This window comes from Neltuma alba, unplaced genomic scaffold (assembly GCF_004799145.2).
Source record: "Neltuma alba isolate B1F8T4 unplaced genomic scaffold, ASM479914v2 tig00011345_pilon, whole genome shotgun sequence".
In the NCBI taxonomy this organism is placed as follows: Eukaryota; Viridiplantae; Streptophyta; class Magnoliopsida; order Fabales; family Fabaceae; genus Neltuma; species Neltuma alba.
The window spans coordinates 140,795-167,357 of record NW_021636046.1 but is presented as its reverse complement, the minus strand read 5'-3'; the positions used below and the strand labels follow the sequence as shown (position 1 = coordinate 167,357).

The following is a 26,563-nucleotide window of genomic DNA, read 5'->3' as shown; positions in this document are numbered from 1 at the left end:
TTAATGATTAAAGTGGAATCAATTCGAACACCATTAATTGGCCGCAGGGAGCAATCATTCATTTGAGAGGGGTACTATTGCTACGTACCAAAGTCATAAAGCAGCGTTGAAACTTAATTCCGCCTTTCTCTTGTTGCAAGGACAATCATGCATGAGATAGCTGCTCACATGCCAAAAAAGGCCAAATTAGTTTCAGACCAAAAAAGATATAAATAAAATAAATTAAAATTTTATATTTAAAATTAAACCCAATACTTTAATTTCTAACAAAAAAAAATTCGACTCTCTAATTAAGTTTTATATTATGAACTCAAATTAGTATTTTTTAAGTAAAATAACATCCAACACCATGGTATTATTTCTCAAGTACATTCTAACACCATAATATTATTTATAATGTATTTAATATCCTAATATTATTTTTTAATAATTTGACAAGTAAAATTATGGTATTAGATGCTACTTTATCTTTTTTTCTCCCTCCTTGAAAGTCTTATTTGATGAAGCATGCAATGGACTAAAAATAAATTCTAAATTTTATGGGACTTAAAAATAGTTACATTTAAATAATTTGCAAACTTTGATACTTTTTATGGACCAAAGAAACTTTACAAAAACTCCCCTTTTTTTTTGATAAATCTACTCCAACCCTCTTAAATGGATTCTTTGTATATCTCTTTTTCTTTCCATCTTATGCTATAGGTATCCAAGGGGATGTGTACTTTTTCCTTTTTAATTTTCATTGTGCTTTCTGAATGGATTTTAGAAATTAAAAGACAACATGCTAAAAAGTGAAATGATTAAAACAAAATATTCCTTTTCTCCTCAGTATAATCCATATTCATGGAATATCTAGCATATATATACACTGATTAATTAGAGTAATTCAATATAAATCATGACTTCAGCAATATATATATTTATATGTTATGTAAAATCAACAGGGTATTCCTTTATTTATAAGCCATTAATTAAAAATGCAACTTATCTAAAAAATTGCGTAAAATAGGCGATCTACACTCAAATTTTAGATATAAAATTTAGAGAAATATGCATTGTTTCACAAAGTTTTTTAAAAAGTAAAACTCATTTTCTTTAACTCTGAACTAGACAAGCCCCGAGTAGTGATATTATTTCCAAGCAAACAAACTATTTTGTTAAAACACTGATGCAAAAGGATTGTTTTAGTTGATATAAGATATTGAAAATTAAAATATCTGTAATAAAATTTATTATTAAATTTTAAATGAATTAACATTAATATTTATAGAATTATAATTAATAAGCTGGTTTGTTAAGTGTTTGGTGATCTAATGGTTCCAAAATGCAATAGACAAATCAGTGAACTGACGTCTAAACTAATCCAAAACCATTTAGGAACTGGTCATAGTTTGTAAATCGAGTTAATTAAAAATACTCCGTCCATTCCTAATTATAAGATCTAAATATCGAATTATATAGTTTATGAAAAAGATTAGACTTAGTTAAAATTAATAAATATATAAAAAATATATATTTTTCAAATATGTTCTTACAGGGTAGATAAGAGTGAGAAAAAAGAGAGAGAGAATGTACGAGAAAAAGATAATAAGAGTGTATATTAATTAAAGATAAAATAGATTTAATATTTAAATAAATTCAAAGTGAATCATATAAAAAAGTATAAATCAATTCAAAAATTTGAATATTATAATGAGAAACGAATGGAGTAACCAAATGAATAAAAACCCCAAAACAATCATTTATGTCATTATTTTTAAACTTTCATTTGATGTATACGTACAAACCCAAGTGAAGATTGAGTGATAGGGACTCTTATTACTTAAAAGAAGTCATTATTTATTTGGGAGTAGTCCAATTATTGACGTCAATATCTGGACAGACAACTTCCCTTGTACAGAAAAAAAATAAAAAAATCTCTCGTAGATATATTGCTTATAGGCGCAATATTTTGCTACCAGTCCTTGTTTGTATGTGGAAAAAAAAACAAAACAGGAACTCTAATTTGTACATAGAAAAATTTAAATTAATTTAAATTTGATTAATGAAGATTGAGTCTAGTAGAATGGGTTAATCCCTCCTAACCTTGATAAACTAAAGTTTGAATTCCTACTGAAAGATGTGTCCATATTTAGTACCCTACAGTACCTCAAATATGATTGTCTCTAGTAGGAGAATACCTATATGCAACAAAAAAGATTGATAATACTATCTTTGATCCTTAATATAAGAACCAATTTGGTCCTAAATATAAGATCTCAATCTATTTTATCTCTTATATTTATTTATTTTTTCTAAAATAGTCACATGTTAAAGGTTTCATTAATATGCACGTGATTAACAATGATATTTTGAAAAAGACAACACTTATTTATTACAATTAATTAACTTAATTAATTTTCTTAATCTATTCAAATTATTTAACTAGTTCTTATATTAAGGATCAGAAGTAATATACAAAGTGGTCCTATTAAAACATGTCTTCCACGTGCAATTTACATATCCACTCTCAATAACATGCGAGCTAAGTAGAAAGTAGAAACCGGAAAGTCGTTATGATTTACAAAGCGCAGATCATTGGGTGATGAAAGAAATGGAAAAAAATAAACAAAAATATTATTCCTTATATCATTAACTAAAAACAAAAATAATCAATTTAAAATAACAATTTGAGTATAATATATACACATGTGGTCCCAAAAAAAAAAAACAGAAGAAAATCTCTACAAACTATTGATCCAACACGACAGTAACAGTATAGTTAGATACTTCCTCTTATTTCAAATGCACAAGTCATTTGCCTAATTCAGTGTCAACAAGCAAAAAAGAGTTAAATTAGTTATTTTCACATATCAAATCATTCTAACATTGCTTAATATTCATATGGTGTTTAATTAAAATATTTGTGATAATTTTTTTTCTAAAATACTCCTACCATTTAACCGGATCATTGATTAATCAATTACTGTTGGTATTTTATTTAGAGAAAATGACAGATAAAAAAGCCAAAAATTATGATACCGCAATTTAGTCACCTGACATTTCAAAATACTCCCTCCGTTCCTTATTATAAGAGACATTTGATGCTTATGACATAATCCCATATATAAGAGACACTTAAAAGTTGTCTTTATTTTTTGTATTGATTTCCTATTTTACCCCTATTTATTTTGTCTCCAACTCATACTCTCTCTCCCTCCCACTTCTCTTTCTTTTAATAATTTAATTATTCTCTCTCATACTCTCTCTTCTTATTAATAGGGGCATTGTTGGAAAAGCCATTATACTTTTTACATATTAATTGTGCTCAACTAATTTTAACTGTTTTTTTATCAATATAATTTAGTTATTTGTCTCTTATAATAAGAAACGGAGGGAGTAATAAAAAAGGAAATAAAGCCAAATCAAAATTTTGCAATTCAAAAAAATTACAAAAATACTCTTTTATTATTTTTCAAAAGAGTTTGGGACCCATCACCGAAACCCTTACCAACAGTTGGCCATTGGCCACCGCTGGCAGCTGGTTGGCCGCCTGTCAATGCCAAAGCCTTGACATCGACCCCTGACGACATGGTTGTAGATGGATTTTTTTTGTCAAAAAGGGAGGAAAGTGGGATTGAGGAATTTGATCCCCAACCAAGTGTTGGCCGGAAAAAGAAAAAACCACTGAGCCAAGAAGCTTTCTGAGCATCATTATGCAAAAACAGATATAAGTTAATTTTTTTATTTTGGTTTCAGCTTGTGATAATAATTTATCTAAAAATAATAAGTCTTATTATGAAATGAGAAGTCTAGAGATTAACAACATTTTTTTTAAATACTTAACATGTGAATCAATTAAAAATGATAATAGCTCATTTAGAAATAACAAATTCTCATTGTGAAATAGGGGTGGAAACAGGCCAGGCCAGGCTTCACCCTTAACAGGCCTGGCCTGTGGGTGAGGCCTGTTGGCCTGAGCCTGACCTGCGGCCTGTGAAAGGCCTTTTAATTGGCCTGAGCTTGGCCTGTAATCAGGCCTGGTCTGGCCTGGCCTGTGGCCTGTTAAAAGGCCTGTTTTTTTAATAAATTTTAAACACATATAAATCAATTCAAAATTATAATAATTCAACCTAATTGATCTAAAATACAAACAAAAAATATGAAATTATCAAATTAACACAATTTGTAAAACATGTCCTCTTAGACCCAAAAAAAAATCTAATATGAAAAATTATTAGAAAACATAATTTCATTCTAATATAAAAATATCACTTCATCCCATCTCTAGTATAAAAATTAGCTGATGACTAGATCTAGTTTAAAATATGAAACATCCTTAATCCCTTTTATATTTTAAATTTATCATTTATTCACACTAATTTACTAACAAAATGATATTTGATCTTATTGTTACACATGATTGGTTTTTTAAAAAAATATTACAGTTATTATAATTTATTTATTTAAATTAATTAAGTAACTATTATAATAAGAATTAGATTGAGCACACATATACACGGTCTAAAACATAATAGGTCAATTCTCTATATATATATATATATATATTCTATAAGCATGGATCAAATAAATGAATGATGCTTTTTTTTTAATACACTTATGTTTTTTTCTCTGTTCAAATATGTGTCATTATACAGACATCGATTATTTTTATTATAGAGAATGGAAATCAGCATGCAATAGGCTCTAGATAACACGTTTATGTGGATAGAGTTTTCTCAATTAACCAATTAGAATAGCAAAGTCCCTCCTATCAATTTATAATTTTAACATAAAAAAAAAAAGATAACAGGCCCAGGCCGCCTGACAGGTCTAACAGGCTTACTATCAGGCTTGAGCCTGGCCTGATAAAGCAAACAGGCCTTTTTACAGGCCTAAGCCTGGTCTGATATCTAAATAGGCCAGGCTAGGCCAGGCCATTTACAGGCCAGGCCACAGGCCCCTGACAGGCCGCCTGGCCTATTTCCACTCTTATTGTGAAATAACAAGTCTTGCACTGGGATTAACAATATATTTTTTCTGATACATAACATACAACTCATTATAAATTAAAATATTTTTTATAAATTATAAATATTATAACTAGCATAATAAAAAATTTAATAGTTTTTATAAATTGGAGATTAAGTATTTTTATAAATTATAAATAATATAACTAGTATAAGTTTAAAGTGTTTTTATATTTTTTATAAATTGGAGATGAAGTATTTTTTATGTGAAAAAAAATGTTATTAGTCCAAACTTAAGATTTGTTATTTCACAATTAGGATTTGTTATTTGCAAATTAACTATTGCTATTTTTAATTGATTTCCATGTTATGCATCTAAAAAAATGTTAATTAATCCCAACTCTAAAGTTGTCATTTTACAATCAAAACTTGTTATTCCTAAATAAATTATTATTACGAGTTGAAGGCAATGTAAAAGAGTTAACTTATATTTTTTTGGGACATAATAAAGTTAAGAAAGTTTCTTGACTCAGTGGTTGCCTGTCTTTTTGGTAACCAAGATTGGGGGATCAAATCTCGCTAACCCCCTTTTCTCTCCTTTTAAAAAAAAATTCTCAGCAAAAAAAAAGCATGAAACTCCCACTGGCAGCCACCTCGTCAGTGTCAAAGCTCCGGTACTGGTAGGCAGTGGCTGGCAAGTGGTTGCCAATAAGGGCTCCGTTGAGAGGTTCCAAACGTTTTTTAAAAAATAATAAAAGGATATTTTTGTAATTTTTTTGAATTTTAAAATTCCAATTTGAGTTTACTTCCTTTTCAGCCATTTTGAAGTGTTAGGTGCCCAAATTAGAATATCATAGTTTCAGGCTTCTTTTACTCTCTTTTCCCTTTCATTTATTGAAGATAATCTTAATTTATGCTCTTTCATGTTATTAGCGTCGGAGTTAGATAATTCATTTATAGATATTAAAAAAATTAGGCAAACTAATTAATTGTAAAAAATATGTATCAAATTTTCTGAAATATCTTCTTTAATTATTTTTATTAAAAAAATAAAAAATTCTCTTAATATGTGCAATCAATGAGGATAGTTTGGAGAAAATATTTATAAACTTAATAGACAAAATAAATTGATATTTTATAGTTAAAAATAACATTAATATCATATTTAGTCCTTACAATTTCATTGAATTTTAATTTTAGTCTTTACAATTTTAAAATGGAGTTTCTAGTTTAATTAAATAAGAACTTGGTTTGAGTTAACATTATTAAACATAGGAACCAAAACTAAAACTTATCTAATCTCTATCTTTATGAGTTAACATAGTCAACCTCAAACTTATTTAAAACTAGGATGACTAAAATCAAGATGAAAACAAATGGCAAGTGTTAACAATATAATAGCATTAGCCCTTAAAAATAAAATACAGTCCCATTTGACAAAGCGGTGAAAATCTCTTATACACATATTTTATGTAAATCGAGATAAAATTTTTTTACTATTAAAAATAGTTTATAAACTATTTACATCTCTCATTGAGACTCCTGCAAGTCTGCAACAGAAACGCGTAATAGAAAAGAATCTTTGCGACTGCTGTTTCTGCCCCAACCCCAAGGGTGGGAATATTTGTATCTTTATGGGGTTAAGGAGACCACACACTTCTCCAAGCAAGACATAGAGAGGTGAGATTTGACCATTGTGCATTTGTGTTGGCTCAATACTTTAAAATAATGTGTATATTTTAATCTAAATGAAACGCACGTATTCTTTTATTATATTGAAAGAATTGCCGTGGAGTCCAAGTAAGCAACATGCTACTTTCCTTTGGAAAAAAATTTTAGTTGTATTTATAAAGTAGAAGGAGAAAATTTTCATATAAATATATAATTTTGCTTTTTATTTATTACTGTGTTGATTTTTTATAGGAAAAATCCTAATTAAATCCTGCTGAAATACTTAAAATTAAATTGGGGCTTACACTTTTAACAAATTCTTAATTAGGACATAAGACCTAATTAGGAATTGCTGAATATTGTTAAGTAATTATAATGCCCTTCTTTAGTTAAAAATGAAAATTGATTATTTTATCCCTCTAAAGTGGTTCATCATCTCTTATTATTAATATTTAGCCAAAAAAATATAAATAACTTTTTAGTGCTTGAAATTTTGTAATATAACTAAAATCTTCAAAATATTTTCATAAAAAATTTCAAATTGTAATATATGTAATCTTTAAATAAATATTTTTTTTCTTTTCAGGTTGTAAATATTTATTTTAAAATTTTAAAATATTTTAATTATAATACAAATTTAATATTAAATCGTAATCATTTACGTTTTCAGTTGGATCCAACATTGTTTAGATAAATAAAACTAATGTAAATTATAAGAACTAAAAATAAAAACTATTTATAATTTTACTTATATTTGTAATTTAACATGTTTTATTAAAATATTTTTAATAGTATGTATATACAAATTTCAAACATGGTAAAATTACTTATATGTTTTTTGGTCTAAAAAAAATCATAAGAGATGAAGAAATGAGGAATTACTTGGGAGAGATATATTAATCAAGTTTTCTTTTTAATTGAAGAAGGGCATTTTGGTGATTTAACAACATTTAAAAATCCTTAATTAGGTCTCATAGCCTAATTAGGAATTTGCTAAAAATATAGGCCTAAATATGAATTTAGGTATTTCGGCTGGATTTAATTGGGATTCTTCTTTTTTTATATGTTATATTATATATTAGATAGAGATAAAGTTGAAATTTTAAATGAAAGTTAATAAAATTTAAGATTTTTATTAGTTTGTGTGAAATATATCGGAAGTAACTTATAAATAAGAATAGAGGAGTAATTATTAAAAACTTTTAGTGATAACAAAGCTGTAACATTCCATTTTTTTTCCTTTATCTTATTATAGGATTTAGGTTATATGGGTGAGATTAATTCATAATACTTAATATTAAAGCTTATTGAATAAATTGTAAATCATAGTTTCTGTGATATACATATAAATTATAAAAAAAATAAAAAAATAAAAATTATATATAAAAAAATTAATTAAAAAAAAATATATATATAAAATAAAAAGGCAAGTGGGTGGCACGTGGGCCACCCACTGCCAGCGGGAAGAAGGGGGGGCTAAGACCCCATTAGACTGTGGCTTTCAAAAAAAAAAAAATTGAATTGAAAATTGGAATGATGTGGTGGATCACGTGACCCACTATTATTTCCCCCTCCCTTCGTCCGCTTTTCCCCTTCCCTTTCCGCTTCGTTCTTTCCTCTGGTGCGCATCCACGCCGTGCCGCGACAGTGAGTGGGCGTGAGAGGTAGTTTGAGTGTGTGAGAAAGGAAGGGCTCTACTTGGGTACATATAAGATATTTAGGTAAGCTATTTTTATCCTACTATTTTTTATTTAACTCATTCTTTTTATTTTCTAAGTTATGGCAGAATGAATATTTTTAGGGCTTGTTAGATTTTTAATTTTTAAGGCTTCTAATTTAGTATTAGGATATTAATAGAGCTTATGTGGTTAGAATAAGAGTTTTATGACTTAGATTTTAGTTGGATGGTTGATTTGAGGCAATGTAAATTAGGGATTGGTTGAGAAATGGTGATTTGTATTAATGATGATATTAATTTCAAAATTTATCTCTTAGATGAGTTCATTTGAGGTTATATTGAGGATTCAATACTTAAACTTTGAGGATTGTTATTGAAATAGTAATGTTGATGATTCTTTGAGAGACTTTAAGTAGTGGAAGTTGGGTGTTGGTCCCAAGGGGAAGGTGTCCGAGGCTTGAGTTTTCCTTTCCACTCTGTATAGCCTCTATTTTGATATACATGATTTGACTGATGTATATTGCCAAACTTTAGGGCCTTTTTGTTTTAGTTAACATTATCATAGCCTTTCCGCTGCATTCTAGACTTGTACTATTGGGCGGAGCCCTTTTTGGACATATGTGATTGTTATTTTGATTGCACTTGATAATGGGCAGCAGTGGTAGTTGTTTTGGTGGACTTCAAATGCCCTAGCCTATTTACAATTAGTCTTAATTGTATTTGAGATCCCAGAGTATTGCTGATGGATTTGATATATACCTGAAAAAAATCAAATGTTGATCCTTTCTTATTTGATTAACTATCTTTACTATTCTAGAACAGTAGCTACTACTCTGTTAAAGATTTGGTTTGTTATTGACTATGGTAGATTTCTATTTGATTCTGTTTATCCTTCCTATCATGGTTAGCCTTTTAAAGTAATTATTCTTTTGACAATGTTATTTACCATGAATTACGGGGGTTGTTACAAACTTGGTATTCAAAGCCTCATGTTTTTGGCTTTCTTGTTTCATTTTCATTATGGCATATAGTTGCATTGGCAATATACATTGATCATACATGTGCTTCCCCTTTATTATTAGACTTTTCTAAGTTTCTCAAAGCCTTATCGTTTCTTGGTTGGTTGCGTCCTTTAGGAGGGGAGAGATGGTAGATACACGTAGGACACAGCCGGCTAATAATAATAATAATAGCAACCCGGACCAACCTCAAGAGCCCCTAGACAATGAAGCATTCTTAAGGGAGCTAAGGACATTGGTAGTCCAAATCAGTCAGCAAGTTCAGAGACATGAGCAACAGCTGAATGAAATGAGACAAGATGAGGAGCCTGTCCAAGAAAATGGGCATATCAATGCTAATGAATCAAGTGGCCATCATTCCGAAGAAGGTCACCACACTGTTATGGAAACTGGGGATAGCAGTCAGCATGAACAGAAGAAGGAGCAACCTATTAGTGATGTATGGAGGAATTTCAATAGGTGTGATCCGCCAACATTTAATGGCAACTTTAATCCTTCTAAGAGTGAAGCTTGGATCGATCGTTTGGAAACTATCTTCACCTTGGTCCCATGCACCTCACGTCAAAGGGTGCAAGTGGCAGTTGTACAACTTGTTGATGCTGCTAAGAGATGGTGGGAGAGTGTTAGACCATCTGATGGCACTTTCCCTACATGGGAAGTGTTTAAGGAGATGTTCTTTCAGCACTATTTTCCTTCAGCCCTCCAATCACTGAAGGAGACAGAGTTCTATGCTTTTCAGCAAGACGACATGGATGTGGATGCTTTCATTGCTAAATTTCTAGAGTTGATTAAGTATACTGCTTATGGACAATCTGAAAAGAATAGCAAGTGGATGGCAGACAGGTTGTTACAAAAGGCTAGACCGGAGTTTAGACGACAGCTAGTGCCACTCCAGATTGATTCTTTTGATGACATGTGTACTCGACTTCGTCTCCTTGATGCTGAGATTAAGGGTTATGGCTATGAAATTGAGCCAAAGAGAGATTCCCAGGGCCGTTTCTCTTCCTTTATGAGGCCTAGTGGTGGAATTGGCAAGAAGAGTGGGTTCAATCCAGGAAGCTCTAGCAAGAAGAGCCGCTTCCAGAACAGACAGTCACAGAGGCCCCCACTTCCAAGGGGTAATGCTAGTGGGAGCCAATCATCATTCAGAGGCTCTACTACTTCTGCACCTAGCACGCACGTTCTCCAGCATGTTCAAGTGTGGCAAGCATCATCAGGGCAAGTGTTGGACTTGCTTTACTTGTGGCAAGGTTGGACATATCTCTCGCTATTGCACTGAAAACAAACAGAGTGCACCGGAGACCCGATCTACTATTCCCGGCCGTGTGTTTGCGTTGACTCAAGAGGAGGCCGGTGCGTCTCCTAACCTGATTAGAGGTATCATTTCTCTCCAAGGTCACAGTATACATGCATTATTTGACTCTGGTGCTACACATTCTTTTATTGCTTTTGAATGTGCTAAGCGATTGAACTTGCATGTTTATGATTTGCCTTTTGATATGAATGTTTCGACACCTGCTGGATCTTCTGTAAAAACTTCAAATGCATGCTTGAATCTTGTGTTGGAGTTTGAGAGTCACAAGACAAAGATTGATTTGATTTGTTTGCCCCTTAAGGGTCTTGATGTGATTGTGGGTATGGATTGGCTAACAGCTAATAGTGCCACGCTTGATTGTAAAGCAAAAACTGTTTCTTTGCCTATGTATTGCATGCCTATTGAGGTGCCTAGTGGCCCTCCTCTGTTATCAGCTGTTCAAGTTGAAAGTTGTATAAAGCAAGGATGTCAAGCCTTTATGGTCTTCTTTTCTGTGCAAGCTGAGATAGAAGAAGGGATTGATGAAATTGAGATTGTGAATGAGTTTCCTGAGGTGTTTCCTAAGGAAGTGTCAGGATTACCCCCTGAGCGGGAAGTAGAGTTTTCTATTGATTTGCCCCCTGGGACAGAGCCTATCTCTAAGGCTCCCTATCGAATGGCTCCTGCTGAATTGGCAGAACTAAAGAAGCAGCTTGAAGAGTTACTTGAGAAAGGATTTATCAGACCAAGTGTGTCGCCATGGGGATCACCGGTGCTATTTGTGAAGAAAAAGGATGGAACCTTGCGGTTATGTATTGATTATCGACAATTAAACAAAGTCACCATCAAGAATAAATACCCACTACCAAGAATTGATGATCTGTTAGATCAGTTGGTGGGGTCAGCAGTATTCTCTAAGATTGACTTGAGGTCGGGATACCATCAATTAAGAGTTAAAGCAGAAGATGTTCCTAAGACTGCTTTTCGTACTCGGTACGGTCACTATGAGTTTCTTGTGATGCCATTTGGCTTAACTAATGCCCCAGCTGCATTCATGGATTATATGAACAGAATCTTCAGACCCTATTTGGATAAGTTTGTGGTGGTGTTGATAGATGACATTCTCATCTACTCACAGAACGAAGAAGAACACCGTGAGCACCTTAGAATAGTGTTGCAAGTATTGAGGGAGCACAAGCTCTATGCTAAATTGAGCAAGTGCGATTTTTGGCTTAAGGAGGTAAAGTTTCTGGGGCATGTGGTTTCAGCTGAAGGGGTTGCAGTGGACCCTACAAAAGTTGATGCAGTTCTTAATTGGGAACAACCGAAGTCAGTGACTGAAGTAAGAAGTTTCCTGGGTCTAGCTGGTTACTATAGGAGGTTCGTACAAGGATTCTCTCAGTTGGCTATGCCACTTACTAAGTTGACCAAGAAAGACCAACCATTCATTTGGATTGAGAAGTGTGAAGCCGCCTTTCAAGAGTTGAAAAAGAAGTTGACTTCTGCACCAATATTGGTTATTCCTGATCTCGCATTGCCATACACCCTTTACACTGATGCTTCTTTAAAAGGTTTAGGGTGTGTATTAATGCAAGAAGGGAAGGTTGTTGCTTATGCTTCTAGACAGTTGAGACCACATGAGGAAAATTACCCAACTCATGACTTAGAGTTAGCAGCAGTGGTATTTGCATTGAAGATATGGAGACACTACTTATATGGTTCACAATTTGATGTTTTTAGTGACCATAAGAGTTTGAAGTATCTGGTGGATCAAAAGGAGCTTAATAATCGACAGAGAAGGTGGATGGAGTTTCTAAAAGACTATGACTTCCAATTGAAATATCATCCTGGTAAAGCAAATGTTGTCGCTGATGCTTTGAGTAGAAAAGCTGTTCATGTATTTCAATTGAGTCTCTATGAGAACCATTTGTTAGAAAGGGTGAAGGACACTGATGTGCTAGCTGATACGGATACAATCTTGCAGGCCATGCGGATTGAGAATGAATTCTGGAAGGAGCTCAAGATAGCTCAGTTAGAGGATGACTATTTATTGAAGGTTAGGGAAGAACTAGAAGAAGGAGAAGTAAGTGATTTTGAAGTTGGCGAAGATGGGATTTTGAGATTCAAAGAGAGAGTATGTATCCCTAATGATGGAAAATCCAAGCAATATATCTTAGAGGAAGCTCATCGAAGCAGGTACACCATACATCCAGGAATCACTAAGATGTACAATGATCTAAAGCAGAACTATTGGTGGCCTGGAATGAAGAAAGACGTGACAGAATTTGTCTCCCATTGTTTGACTTGTCAAAAGGTCAAAATTGAGCATCAGAAGCCACCTGGATTACTTCAAAATCTAGAGATACTGAAATGGAAATGGGATAGTATATCTATGGATTTTGTTATGGGGCTACCGAGGACACCTAGTAATCATGATGCAATTTGGGTGATTGTTGATCGTTTGACAAGTCTGCTCACTTCTTGCCTATACGAGCTACTTATACAATGGAACAATATGCTCAATTATATGTGAAGGAGATTGTCAGATTGCATGGTGTGCCAGAGAGCATTATCTCTGATAGGGATCTAAGGTTCACGTCGGGTTTTTGGAGAGCCTTACACCAAGCTATGGGTTCTAGGTTGAAATATAGTACATCTTACCATCCACAAACTGACGGACAAACAGAAAGAACAATCCAAACCTTAGAAGATATGTTGAGGGCGTGTGCCATTGAATTGAAGGGTAGCTGGGACAGTCACTTGCCACTGGCTGAGTTTGCATATAATAACAGCTATCACTCGAGCATACAGATGGCGCCTTACGAGGCATTGTATGGCAGGAAGTGTAGATCACCATTGTGTTGGACAGAATTGAGTGAAAGAACTATCATCGGCCCTGATTACGTTGATCGCACTACAGAAAAGATTGAAATGATTAAAAACAAGTTGTTGGCATCTCAAAGTAGACAGAAGAGCTATGCGGATAAAGACGGAGACCCTTGGAATTTGTGTTGGTGATCATGTATTTCTACGTGTCACTCCAATGACAGACATTGGAAGGTCGATCAAAGCCAAGAAATTGAGTCCAAGATTCATGGGTCCATATGAGATTCTTGCAAGAGTTGGTGAAGTAGCATACCAGATTGCTTTGCCACCACAGCTAGACAGGGTTCATAATGTGTTTCATGTGTCGCAGTTGAAGAAGTATCAACCTGATCCCTCACACATCATTGAGCCTGAAGAGGTTGAACTCCGTGAGAATTTGACTTACCGGACAGAACCGGAGCGAATTGCCGATGTGAAGGAGAAACAACTAAGAAATAAGACAATTCGACTTGTGAAAGTCATATGGAAGGGTATGGCCCCTGGTGATGCTACTTGGGAAATGGAAGAGAAGATGCGACAATCTTATCCACATCTTTTTACTTAGGTATGTAGAATTCCTACTCAACTAAATTTTGGGGACAAAATTCCTATTTAGGAGGGGAGAGTTGTAACATTCCATTTTTTTTTCCTTTATCTTATTATAGGATTTAGGTTATATGGGTGAGATTAATTCATAATACTTAATATTAAAGCTTATTGAATAAATTGTAAATCATAGTTTCTGTGATATACATATAAATTATAAAAAAAATAAAAAATAAAAATTATATATAAAAAATTAATTAAAAAATATATATATATAAAATAAAAAGGCAAGTGGGTGGCACGTGGGCCACCCACTGCCAACGGGAAGAAGGGGGGGCTAAGACCCCATTAGACTGTGGCTTTCAAAAAAAAAAATTTGAATTGAAAATTGGAATGATGTGGTGGATCACGTGACCCACTATTATTTCCCCCTCCCTTCGTCCGCTTTTCCCCTTCCCTTTCCGCTTCGTTCTTTCCTCTGGTGCGCATCCACGCCGTGCCGCGACAGTGAGTGGGCGTGAGAGGTAGTTTGAGTGTGTGAGAAAGGAAGGGCTCTACTTGGGTACATATAAGATATTTAGGTAAGCTATTTTATCCTACTATTTTTATTTAACTCATTCTTTTATTTTCTAAGTTATGGCAGAATGAATATTTTTAGGGCTTGTTAGATTTTTAATTTTTAAGGCTTCTAATTTAGTATTAGGATATTAATAGAGCTTATGTGGTTAGAATAAGAGTTTTATGACTTAGATTTTAGTTGGATGGTTGATTTGAGGCAATGTAAATTAGGGATTGGTTGAGAAATGGTGATTTGTATTAATGATGATATTAATTTCGAAATTTATCTTTTAGATGAGTTCATTTGAGGTTATATTGAGGATTCAATACTTAAACTTTGAGGATTGTTGTTGAAATAGTAATGTTGATGATTCTTTGAGAGACTTTAAGTAGTGGAAGTTGGGTGTTGGTCCTAAGGGGAAGGTGTCCGAGGCTTGAGTTTTCCTTTCCACTCTGTATAGCCTCTATTTTGATATACATGATTTGACTGATGTATATTGCCAAACTTTAGGGCCTTTTTGTTTTAGTTAACATTATCATAGCCTTTTCGCTGCATTCTAGACTTGTACTATTGGGCAGAACCCTTTTTGGACATATGTGATTGTTATTTTGATTGCACTTGATAATGGGCAGCAGTGGTAGTTGTTTTGGTGGACTTCAAATGCCCTAGCCTATTTACAATTAGTCTTAATTGTATTTGAGATCCCAGAGTATTGCTGATGGATTTGATATATACCTGAAAAAAATCAAATGTTGATCCTTTCTTATTTGATTAACTATCTTTACTATTCTAGAACAGTAGCTACTACTCTGTTAAAGATTTGGTTTGTTATTGACTATGGTAGATTTCTATTTGATTCTGTTTATCCTTCCTATCATGGTTAGCCTTTTAAAGTAATTATTCTTTTGAAAATGTTATTTACCATGAATTACGGGGGTTGTTACAAAAGCAGCTAATAATGACAAGTTTTAGAATAGGAAATGATAATTACTCATTTATCATTGAGACTTACTGATAATTATTTTCTCTATTTGAAACCTCATTGTAATTTTTCCTATTGTGTTAGGTAGCAAAACAAGTAAATATTTTATTGATAAATAATTTGTAAATATTCTCTTGTAAAAACATTAGAACGAATGATAATTAAGGAACTCATAAGAAATTTGATACTAAATCATTTTTTTAATTTTTAAATTTAGAAAAATGAGTATTGAATTTAAGAGATGAGGTCTTGATTTAGTAATGATATATTGTTATGAAGTCCTTAATTTCATTTTGCGTAAACATTATTCAAATTATGAACTATTTTGACTTTAATTATATTTTAAGACAATCTGTGGTTTAACAAGTAAATTCCAACTATTTATTCAATACATACTATGGAAACCTCCCAAGTTTTTATCTTTCCTTTTTTTTCAAAAAAAAATATAGAAAACTATTTGATGTCTTTTCAAATTGTTTAATTTTTTTTTTCTATTTTTCACAACAAATGGACCTAAAATTTGACAAGATGGAGGCACATTCATTCCCCTTGTCATCATTCGGGAAAAAGAGAGAAAATATTATTAAGGATCCTATGATGAAATAACAATTATTCTAATACCTTAAAATTCAAATATTTAAAGGACCCAAGGTTTTTTTTTATACTTTTCAGAATTGTTTTTCCAGAAATTTCCGATATTATTTGTCAAAGTCTGATATTTAAAATGTTAAATTATAATGGGAAAATAACGAAGAAGACAACTTTAAAATAAAGCATCTCTTTAAATTTTAGTTTAAATAAGAGATTGAGAGTTTGACCTTTCACAATATGATAGATACGTGAGTTTATTCATTTAGGTGAAGGATGACAAAAGAAACTTTCAAATGATTAATGATAATTAATTTTATTCTTTTCGGATAATATTTTTGGAAAAATTATTATTTTGTATAAGTTCCAATTGTTGCTTTTGAATTTTTTGTCCACCTAAAGTTAACTTTTTCATCCACCGATGTGCCTTTGATGTTATAATTTTCTAAGCTGGATCCTTTGTCACAGACTTTACGAGATTTTGAATGGTTTATGCTTTCTCATGACACTGAAAGGGCGTAATGTTTATTCCAAATAATTAGTGTGGGGCACTTTGTTGTGAGACATATTATTAAAGATGAGTATAAAATTTTTAGATTAAATATATCTTAGATATTAGATATAGTGGGGCCCCTTCTCCATTAATGAGGGGCCAAAATTTTCAAAAGTGTTCTTTTTCTCCGGTGGACGTAGTCATTAGTCAAAAGTTTGTTCTTTTGGACCGAAAAACGCATTCATTTTGTTTTTAATTAAAAAAATCAATTATATAAAATAAAAATATTATTCCACTAATTAGGGGTGAGCAAAACCGAACTATAACCGAAAACCGAACCGAACCAAATTTAATTTCGGTTTTTCGGTTCGGTTATTTCGGTTTTCGGTTATATATTCGGTTTTTATTTTTTAAACAATTCGGTTTCGGTGTTCGGTTCGATTAGTAGAAAAAAATTTGATTATAACTGAATAACCGAAATAAATATATTATATATTTATATTTAATAAATATTATTATAATAAATATATATGTGGGTATATGTGAACTTTTTAAATATATTATATTCAATAAATATGATTATAATAAATATTATTATAATAAATCACATTGAATGATGAAATATTTATTAATTAATGGTTATAATTGTGTTTTATTATTTTAATTTAAAATTATTTTTCATATTTATATATTTCGGTTAATCGGTTAACCGAACCGAAATTTTCGGTTAATTCGGTTTCGGTTAGTTTGGTTATTCGGTTTCGATTCGGTGTTTAAAATTTACTCTATTCGGTTATTCGGTTAATTCGGTTATTACCGATAATCGAACCGAAAACCGAATGCTCACCCCTACAACTAATGTTGGTATGATAATGTTAGTATATATAGGGATAATGATTGGAAAAGATTGAAGCAACAAATTCAAGAAAAAGATAATGCATGGCAAAAGAAATATTACACTAATAAAATAGCCCACCATCCAGTTTTAAATATAAAAATTTGTGGAGAAATATATTTTAATTTTAAATGTAAAACTTCAATCTATTTTCTCTTATTAATTTATAACTTTTAGATGAAGGAAGTTTTTCATAAAGAAAATAATTTTTAATACAAATAATTAAAATGAATATTTCAAGTAAATTAACCCACATATTTTAAAAGATAACTAATTTAATCTATTTTATTAATCTTTTGCAAACTAATTATTTAATCCTACATTAAAGACTTAAAGGAGTATTAACATAAGTGGTTTTCTTAAAACTCATTTACACGATATTTTTTTGGCACAAAAATTTACATGAGATTAAAGTTCTTTCAATGGACAAAATGAAATTAAATAAAAAAGAGAATAAAATAAAAAATACTTTTATGATAACAATATTTTAAAAACGGCTAGATGTTGTCTTTGTATATATATAAAACAGATTCAATTATTTTAGCAACCGATCAAATTCAAATTCAATGAGTATAGTGACGATAGTAGGTTGTCACCAAAAAATAAAAACAAACTGACGTTAGTAGAATTTAATGAACTTAAAATAGAATTAGGTAATTGACACAACAACTTAGTACCCATGTCCCATGGTTAGTTAATTAACTAAACTGATAGGGAATTAATGATAATTAATTTTGACATCATTATCAAAATATCAATATCACTCATATATCCATCAAAAATAAATTGTAACCAGACATAATAGATCTGTTATCAACCAGCTCGGAGCTCAATTAAGTGTTGAGATAACGTTTTTGTTAGTACTTGCATTAAAACCTCAATCAAATGCTCATAAAAAAAAAACTTTTCTCACTCGAATTTAAAAAAAAAACTCGTATTTGATTATAAGACAAAATTTTATAGGATGTATCTTATATACTATAAAATAAGATAATATATAAATTTTAAGGTGAGTAATGAATATTCTCAAAAATGCCCCCTTGGCTTTAAGTGAAAAAAAAGATAAATACTATAAGAAAATAAAAAAAATTTATATAAGTTTTTGAAAAATATGAAAGTGGTGGAGAGTGATAATTAATACAGTGATATAGTAACATATAATTAATAGGAGTAAAAATGAAAAAACTAATTAAAATTTCATATATCATATACACGTAATAAATAAATAAAATATTGTGTCCAATAAACTACGAAAACCTGACATGATTAGGATTTAAGTGGATTTCTTAAATATGTAATAAGGGGTTTGATCGAGATGCAGATGAAGAGAGTCTCATAATCTGCACTAAATTCTTTTTTTAAAAAATTAAATTTTTAATTAACTTTTGGGTAAATATATATAAATTTTTCGAGTGAATAAATATACACGAGTTGGGGTTCCGTTGCCTCTCCCGCCAATTAGGTCTTGGAAATGGGGTCTCTTATTAGGCTTATGAAGGCAAAAGGATCACAGTGTTGTGCAGAATCTTAGCTGGATTCACTATCCTCTAAAGTCCAATTTACCCCTCTCTCCCTCTAATTTCCTCCTTCGCGCTCAACCTTTTCACACACACCGTAGCCCTCTCTCCCCCCGAAGTCGAAGTCCCCACAAGTCATCCCCATTTCTGCCCCTCTCCACCCAATACTGTCACTCTCTCAGAGCCACCCACAGAGAGAGCTTCAGAGTACTGCTCCCCGCCACAATGCACCCATCCTTCTTCTTCATCTTCTTCCTTTCCTTCTTTTCCTCTACACCCTTTGTTTCTTCTTCCGCTCGCCGGAGCCTCCACGAGCCCTTTCGGCCATTGGACAACCAGTCTCCTCCTTCCACCCCTCTTCCTTCTCCGCCTCCTTCTTCAGCTTCAGCCCCAGAAACTCCCAAGTTACCATCTTCCACAAATACCCCTGACCCTCCTCCTTTTTTCCCTCATCTCCTGCTTCTCCTCCTCCTCCTCCACCTCCGGTTGCTACCTTCATTTCTTACCCGGCTAACATTTCCTCTCTTGCTATCCCTCAAACTCCCAGACAGAAACCAAACTCTTCCGCCAAGCTCGTCGGAGTCACAGTTGCTGCCATTCTCTCCGCCGTTGCCTTCGTTGGGGTTTCTGCCTTTGTCTATTGCCGGTGGCGAGGACGGAGGCGGTATTCTGATGATGAGAAGGTTATCAGATCCGAGAGTAATCTCAGGTTGTTCTCTGATAATGTGGAAACCGGCAATACCAGTCGTAAGGTCCGGCATACTTCTTCCGCGAGCTCTGAGTTTCTTTATCTTGGTACTGTTGTCGATTCGCGCGGCATCGGCGACGATCGTGGCCTTGCTGATTCTCGAGGTAATGATAATGGCGGCGGCGGTAATCTGGACCCTCGCAGAATGGACTCTCCGGAGCTTCAACCACTTCCGCCGCTGGCCCGGCAAGCTTCGGGGCAGCAGAATGGACAGGAGCGTTATGATGTGCGTTCGACTACAACAGCAGACGAAGACGAAGAGGAGTTCTACTCACCGAAAGGGTCTTTGGGTGGCCGGGATAGTTCCAGTGCTACTGGGTCGGGTTCTCGAAGAGCGTTCGTGGCTAATGCAGGTGAAAATATTGGCGGACGAAGCAGTGACTCGGGTTCTACTTCGTTTTCTTCTACCTCAGGTTCGCCGGACCGGTCACATTCCGCAAGTCTCTCGCCGCCGGTTAGCTTAAGCCCCAAAAGGTCGCAATCAAAGTCACCGGAGACTACGGTGGTACAGATAAACCAGGTTGAATCACCGGCGTTATCTCCTGTTTACAATAATAATCAGCATGCGCAATCTTCTCTGCCATCGTCATCTTCGACCCCAGAGAATGCTTTTGCTCGTGATGGCCAATCTCCTTTGCTGTCTCCACTTTCGTTATCACCAAATAGAGCTTTGCAGAAGAGTTCTAATATGTCATCTCCGAGATTATCTAATGCAGTTTCAGAGGGAGTGGAGAAAAATGTGGGTGCTTCTCCAAGATTATCTAATGCTTCATATCAAAGTACGAAGTCTGTGTCGTCATCTTCAGCTTTTTCTCTGCCATCGTCGCCGGAGAAAGCATGGGAGCGAAGCTTTGATCAGTCTCCAAGAATTTCCAGCTTCTCCGATCGGTATAGGCAATCTCCTCTGTCTCTGTCATCACGGCCATTATCTCCAACCTTGCTTTCATCACCGGAAACGGAATTGTGCAAAATTCCAGTGCAAGATTTCACCCCACAGCGTAAACGATGGGAGATTCCGATTCTCTCGACAGCCGTTGCTCAGCCACCTCCGGTTTCAGCTCCGCCACCACCTCCGCCACCTCCACCGCCAGAACATCATCGGAAACAATGGGAAATTCCATCCCTTTCAACAGCCACTGATCAGTCCGTTTCTAGGCCACCTGAGCTAATACCTCCTTCGAGACCTTTTGTGTTGCAAAACGCATCAATGAAGGTTTCACCTGTTGAGTTGCCATCAAGTTCTCAAAATTCAGGGGAAGTCGATGAAGCCCAGAAACCGAAGTTGAAGCCACTGCATTGGGATAAAGTGCGAGCAAGCTCTGGTCGCGAAATGGTGTGGGATCACTTGAGGACAAGTTCTTTTAAGTAAGATTATTAGCTATCACTGTAGTGATTTCTTTTTGTTGTTTTTACTGTTTACATTTCAGATATGTTATTGCTGGAATTTTCTTTCCATGTTCCGGGATTAAGTACAGAAGTTTGGGTTTACTGCAGATTGAATGAGGAAATGATTGAAACTTTGTTTTTGAATGCGCCTAAGAATTGTACTCCACGCCCAGGTCTTTGCCAGCAAAGTGAGGAGGACAGAATACTTGATCCTAAAAAGTCACAAAATATTTCGATTTTACTACGAGCACTTAATGTAACTATAGAAGAAGTTTGTGAAGCTCTTTTAGAAGGTATATAATATCCCTTTCATTGAGAATAATATCATGGAGTTTGCAATCTTGAAGCCTTAGATTTTGTGGTGGTATCTAATATCTGGGAAGATGTGGCAATTTCATTGTTTTGTAGTTCCTTGATTTAATTTCTGGCTCTAAGGTTTTACCGACTTTTAAAGCCTCGTGTCTCTTTTTAATCATGGGAGTGTCCTCGTATTGCTTGAAATTTCTCTGATCATATGGTTTGTGTAAGTACAAGTGATTATAGCGCTGTCTTTGGAGATTTAGATGGTAGTTTTAGTGCACAAGACTTTAGTGTTTGGAAACTGTTCAATCCACTGCTGCAATATGGTTTTCATTGAGGTACACAAATTAAGACTAAAACCACTTTCCTCTGTACAGGTACTGCTGATACACTTGGATCAGAACTACTTGAAAGCTTGTTAAAGATGGCGCCGAGCAAGGAAGAGGAGCGGAAATTGAGGGAATACAAAGATGACTCGCCGACCAAGCTTGGTCCTGCTGAGAAATTTCTGAAGGCTGTGCTTGATATACCTTTTGCATTTAAAAGGGTGGAAGCAATGCTTTACATTGCTAACTTTGAATCTGAGGTGGAATATCTCAGGAAATCGTTTGGAGTTCTGGAGGTAATCAACCATTCTTGTAATTTTTGATGAAGTGTACTCAAACTTGAAAGATGAGTTTTGGGTTTGATCCGCAACTTGACTGCTAATTTTACAGGCTGCATGTGAAGAGCTGAAAAACAGTAGGATGTTCTTGAAACTTTTAGAGGCTGTGCTTAAAACCGGGAATCGTATGAATGTGGGGACGAACCGAGGTGATGCGCTTGCCTTCAAGCTTGATACACTTCTCAAGCTCGTTGATGTCAAAGGCGCAGATGGAAAAACCAGCCTCCTGCATTTTGTTGTCCAGGAAATTATAAGAATTGAAGGCGCTCGAATCTCAGGTACCAATCAAACTCCTAACCCTAGCTCCATTGAAGATGCCAAGTGCAGGAAACTTGGACTGCAAGTAGTATCCAGTTTGAGTTCAGAGCTAGCAAATGTAAAGAAGGCTGCTGCCATGGATTCTGATGTTCTCATCGGTGAAGTCTCAAAGCTTTCTCAAGGGCTAAAGAATGTCAATGGCGTTTTGCAACTAACCGAAACTGCCAAGTTGGATGATGAAAGCAGCCAGAAATTTTCAGAGTCCATGAACAAATTCATGAGAATGGCTGCAGAGGAGATTCTGAAAGTTGAAGGTCAGGAAAGAGTTGCTCTGTCCCTTGTGAAGGAACTCACAGAGTACTTCCATGGAGACTCAGCGAAGGAAGAAGCTCATCCTTTCAGAATCTTCATGGTGGTAAGAGACTTTCTTACTGTTCTCGACCGGGTCTGCAAAGAAGTCAGCATGATCAACGAGCGAACCATGGTTAGTTCTGGGCATAAATTTCCAGTTCCTGTAAACCCTACGCTTCCTCCTGGCTTGCATGGGAAGGAGACAATGCAAATATGCAATAGTTCTTCAGATGAGGACGATTCATCTCCATAGCTCTGTACCATCTTGCTTGCATCTTCTGTTAGAAACAATCTGACACAAGGTGATTGTGACTAGTTGAAGTGTGCATGTAAAATACTTTTGTAAAAATTAATGTAAAAGATTGAAGCTGTATGTTATATGTTATTGATAATATATAAAGTAGAAGATTTTCTTTGGGAAGAACTAGCTTTACCCCATGACTCCGTTCAAGGCGCTTAACATTTTATATGAATCTTGAATGTAGATATGAGGTGTGCCCTAGAAATGATGCAACATTTTTGATCTAGAATTTACGATAGTCCTTGATTTTCAGTCATGTTTGTTTAAAGGTTTTGATTATTTATTTTGATTCTTCTCCCGTCTTGCCATTTGGTATAATGGCCCGTTTGTTATCCAAAAAAATCTTACGAGGAAAAAGGAAAATTCAGATTTTTGGAAGTCATTTTCCAATGGCAGGACATTTTCCTCTAAAGATGGGAAGATGGTTTTTCACTATTTTTGGTGGGAATCCATTTTCCATCCGGTTAAGTAAATTTTTGGGACAATTTTATCCCTAAAAGAGAAAGGGATAGGTGATGGAGATGATGAAGGAGAAGAGGAAGAGTTAGATGGATCTCTAAAATTATACTGCTAAAGTAAGAAATGAGAGGAAACTTTTGAATATTTTCTAAATTAAACCACTAAACAATGAGTGGGCATTTTTAGATGAAGTAATCTGATTTGCCCTATTCAATACCTGAAAAACAATGTGTTCAATGTTGTTGAATGTGAATGACCTATGGAGGAGGAGATTATAGCGTTACCTAGCTCTTTAATGGCGACAAGGTATTCAATGTTGCGTTACCCAAATCTTTATAAGCTTTCCAATAATATATACCTCAATAAAAATGTTCTCATATGAAATATATACGATTTTTCAAATCTTTTATAAGCTTTTCAATAATATATACCTCAATAAAAATGTTCTCACATGAAATATATATGATTTTTCAAATCTGGAGAAAAACATTTGTGACTCTTGCTCAGTATTTTGATGATAACTTTAAAATCACAAATCATTTTTGAATGGACTTAAAGAGCTTTTCAATGATAGTTTCTTTGCCTAAATTGAATTTAAATTGAGAAAGTTATATCTAATTGAAAATTACTACTACTTCTGGTCCTTAATATAAAACATTGTTTAACTTTTATTTTGGTCATAAATATAAGACCCTAATATACTTTGTTTCTCATATTTCTGTATTTTTTTCAAGGTTGTCCTTCTAATAATGATAGTTTTAGCTGATACACTTGATTAATAAGGATATTTTAGAAAAGACAATAATTATTTATTATAAATGACTAACTTAACTTATTTTCATAATCTCTTCAAATTAGTCAACTAGCTCTTATATTTAGGACCAGAGATAGAATGTTTCAGTGCGTCCAAAACAGAGTGTTTGAGTAAGACATAATGGAATTCAAATTTTCTGCCAAAGTTAGAATGCATTTGTTGTTTTCCGACTTATAAAAAAAAAGAAAAAAGAATGCATTCGTGCATGAATAAACAAATTCCAATTTACATCAGTAAAACCATTGTTGAGTTTTAAATTATGACAAAGAAATGAAATAAGTACATTTAATTTGATGCAAGCGAATTCACATTTTCTTGTGTAGATTTGAATTTGATACAAGAATATTTTTGAATTTTCAGCATCAAATTTGATTTTACTTGCTGCTTTCTTTGTCATATTAAAGCCTAAATTTTATCAGACATAACTTTATCAATTTAAATATAAATTAGGTAAATGGCTTATCACTAAAAGGCTATTTAAATCTAGTTTCCAATGAAACAAAAATCTATTCAAAGATTTGAATTTGATACCCCATGGTTTGGAAACGAGAAGTTTTGAGTAGGGAGTGAAAATGCAAATTGATAGAAGTAACGAGAAATATGTTGACTAAAAAAAACCGTTGGAGGCATTCAGAACTACAAGCATTTGAAAGAGGGAGTTGTGGCAAGAAAATATACGAAAAAATTATATTGACTAAAAATAAACACTATCTTAATGTTTATATTTATATTATTTATTATTGTTATTTATTATTTTTAAAAATTAATATTTAAAGTATTTTTTATGAAAATCTATGATGATTTTTATATTTATATTGAGTATTTATATTTATTTATTTAAATTATAATTTATTATAATTTTTTATTAATTTAACTTTTTAGATTTTTGAATTTTTTAATAATAATATTATTCTTCAATGTTAAAAACATTTTTATTTAATAATGTTATATTTTTTCCTTAAGGGTAACATGGTAAATTGTATAATTTTTTAACCCATTTTTATTCAATCAAACATAAAATTTTTTATCAATCCACTTTCCATTTCGGTTCTTACCAAACATGTTATCACCAAAAATTTTTTTATTACTTTCCACTCTAACCAATTCTTTCTACCAAACAGGTTCTCTAAGTTTTAAAACGATATTGGCATACTTAATATGACGAATCACCCAAAAAATAGATTATATATCGCAGCAGAAATTTTTCCATAAAATTTAAGAGGTAAATGTACAATTTTTCTTCTGATTTTATTTTTATAAATAATTTTTTTGGTATGCAATTTTACTTCTGCTATTTTATCTGTGTACAATTTTACTCTTGATATTATTTGTCAGGTGTACTAAAATAAAAAGATAATGAGTACAATTGCACAAAAAATCATGGATAAAATTTTCCACAAAAAATCCGGATACCAGATGCATATAAAAAATAAGATCAGTATAAAATTCCACTTTTTTCCAAATTTAATTAAAAGACGCGGAATTGCTGTGATCATATGATATACCACCCACGCCTATTTATGGGTTATAAGTTGCCTTTTAAACTTTTCTATATTAATTTTTAAAATTTACGAATCAGCAAACATCTTTTAACACAGATATTGTTGAGTACTTGTGGCGGAAGGGTAGCTTGAGACATGGGTATTAAGAGTATCATTGAAAAGATGAAATAATTTTAAGATTATAATTAAAGATTAAGACACATCTAGCACTCTCAAATGCATTCAGTATTTTAAAATATTTTGTAATATATTTAGTATTCCGAAATATTTTTTCAAATGCATTTAACACTTTAAATTATATTTTGGTATAACCGGTATTCTGAAATATTTTATCAGATATATTTAGCATCATAAATTATATTTTTAGTAGATAAGTGTAAAACTGCACTAAAAATATTTCAGGATGTTAAATATATATGAAAAAATAATTTAGGCAGGTTAATGGACGCATAACAAAAACACCTTCATCCTATAATTTAATTTTGACTAATTTTCTTAAGTCACCAGTAGCAAGTAATTTCGGACGTGTACGGATACATTCTTGGTTTTTTTTTTTTTTTTGGGACTCAAGATACATTCTTGGTTATTCACAGATTCAGAAGCGTCCCTTTCTTTTCCGTCGTTTGGTTCCGCGTTCTGCAAAAACCTGGGCATGTGGTTGAAGTTTAATCCATTACCTGGATAGTGAAATTTTTAAATATAAGGGTCCTATGACCGGAGGGGA

At 33.1% G+C, this 26,563-nt stretch overlaps 1 protein-coding gene and 1 pseudogene across 1 annotated transcript; both read left to right on the top strand.

The window, feature by feature from the left end:
* The first annotated feature begins 13,654 nt into the window (after nt 1-13,654).
* LOC114712335 (uncharacterized) lies at nt 13,655-14,041 on the top strand. Its single transcript, XM_028896852.1, has one exon. It carries the CDS (start codon nt 13,655-13,657, stop codon nt 14,039-14,041), a length of 387 nt encoding a protein of 128 aa, XP_028752685.1.
* A 5,240-nt stretch (nt 14,042-19,281) lies between these two features.
* Nucleotides 19,282-23,190, top strand: LOC114712333 (formin-like protein 1; annotated as a pseudogene).
* The last annotated feature ends 3,373 nt before the right edge of the window (nt 23,191-26,563 follow it).

Bases quoted from the DNA above. Each gene is read 5' to 3' on its own strand.
- LOC114712335 (XM_028896852.1), top strand. From the start codon at position 13,655: ATGACAGACATTGGAAGGTCGATCAAAGCCAAGAAATTGAGTCCAAGA.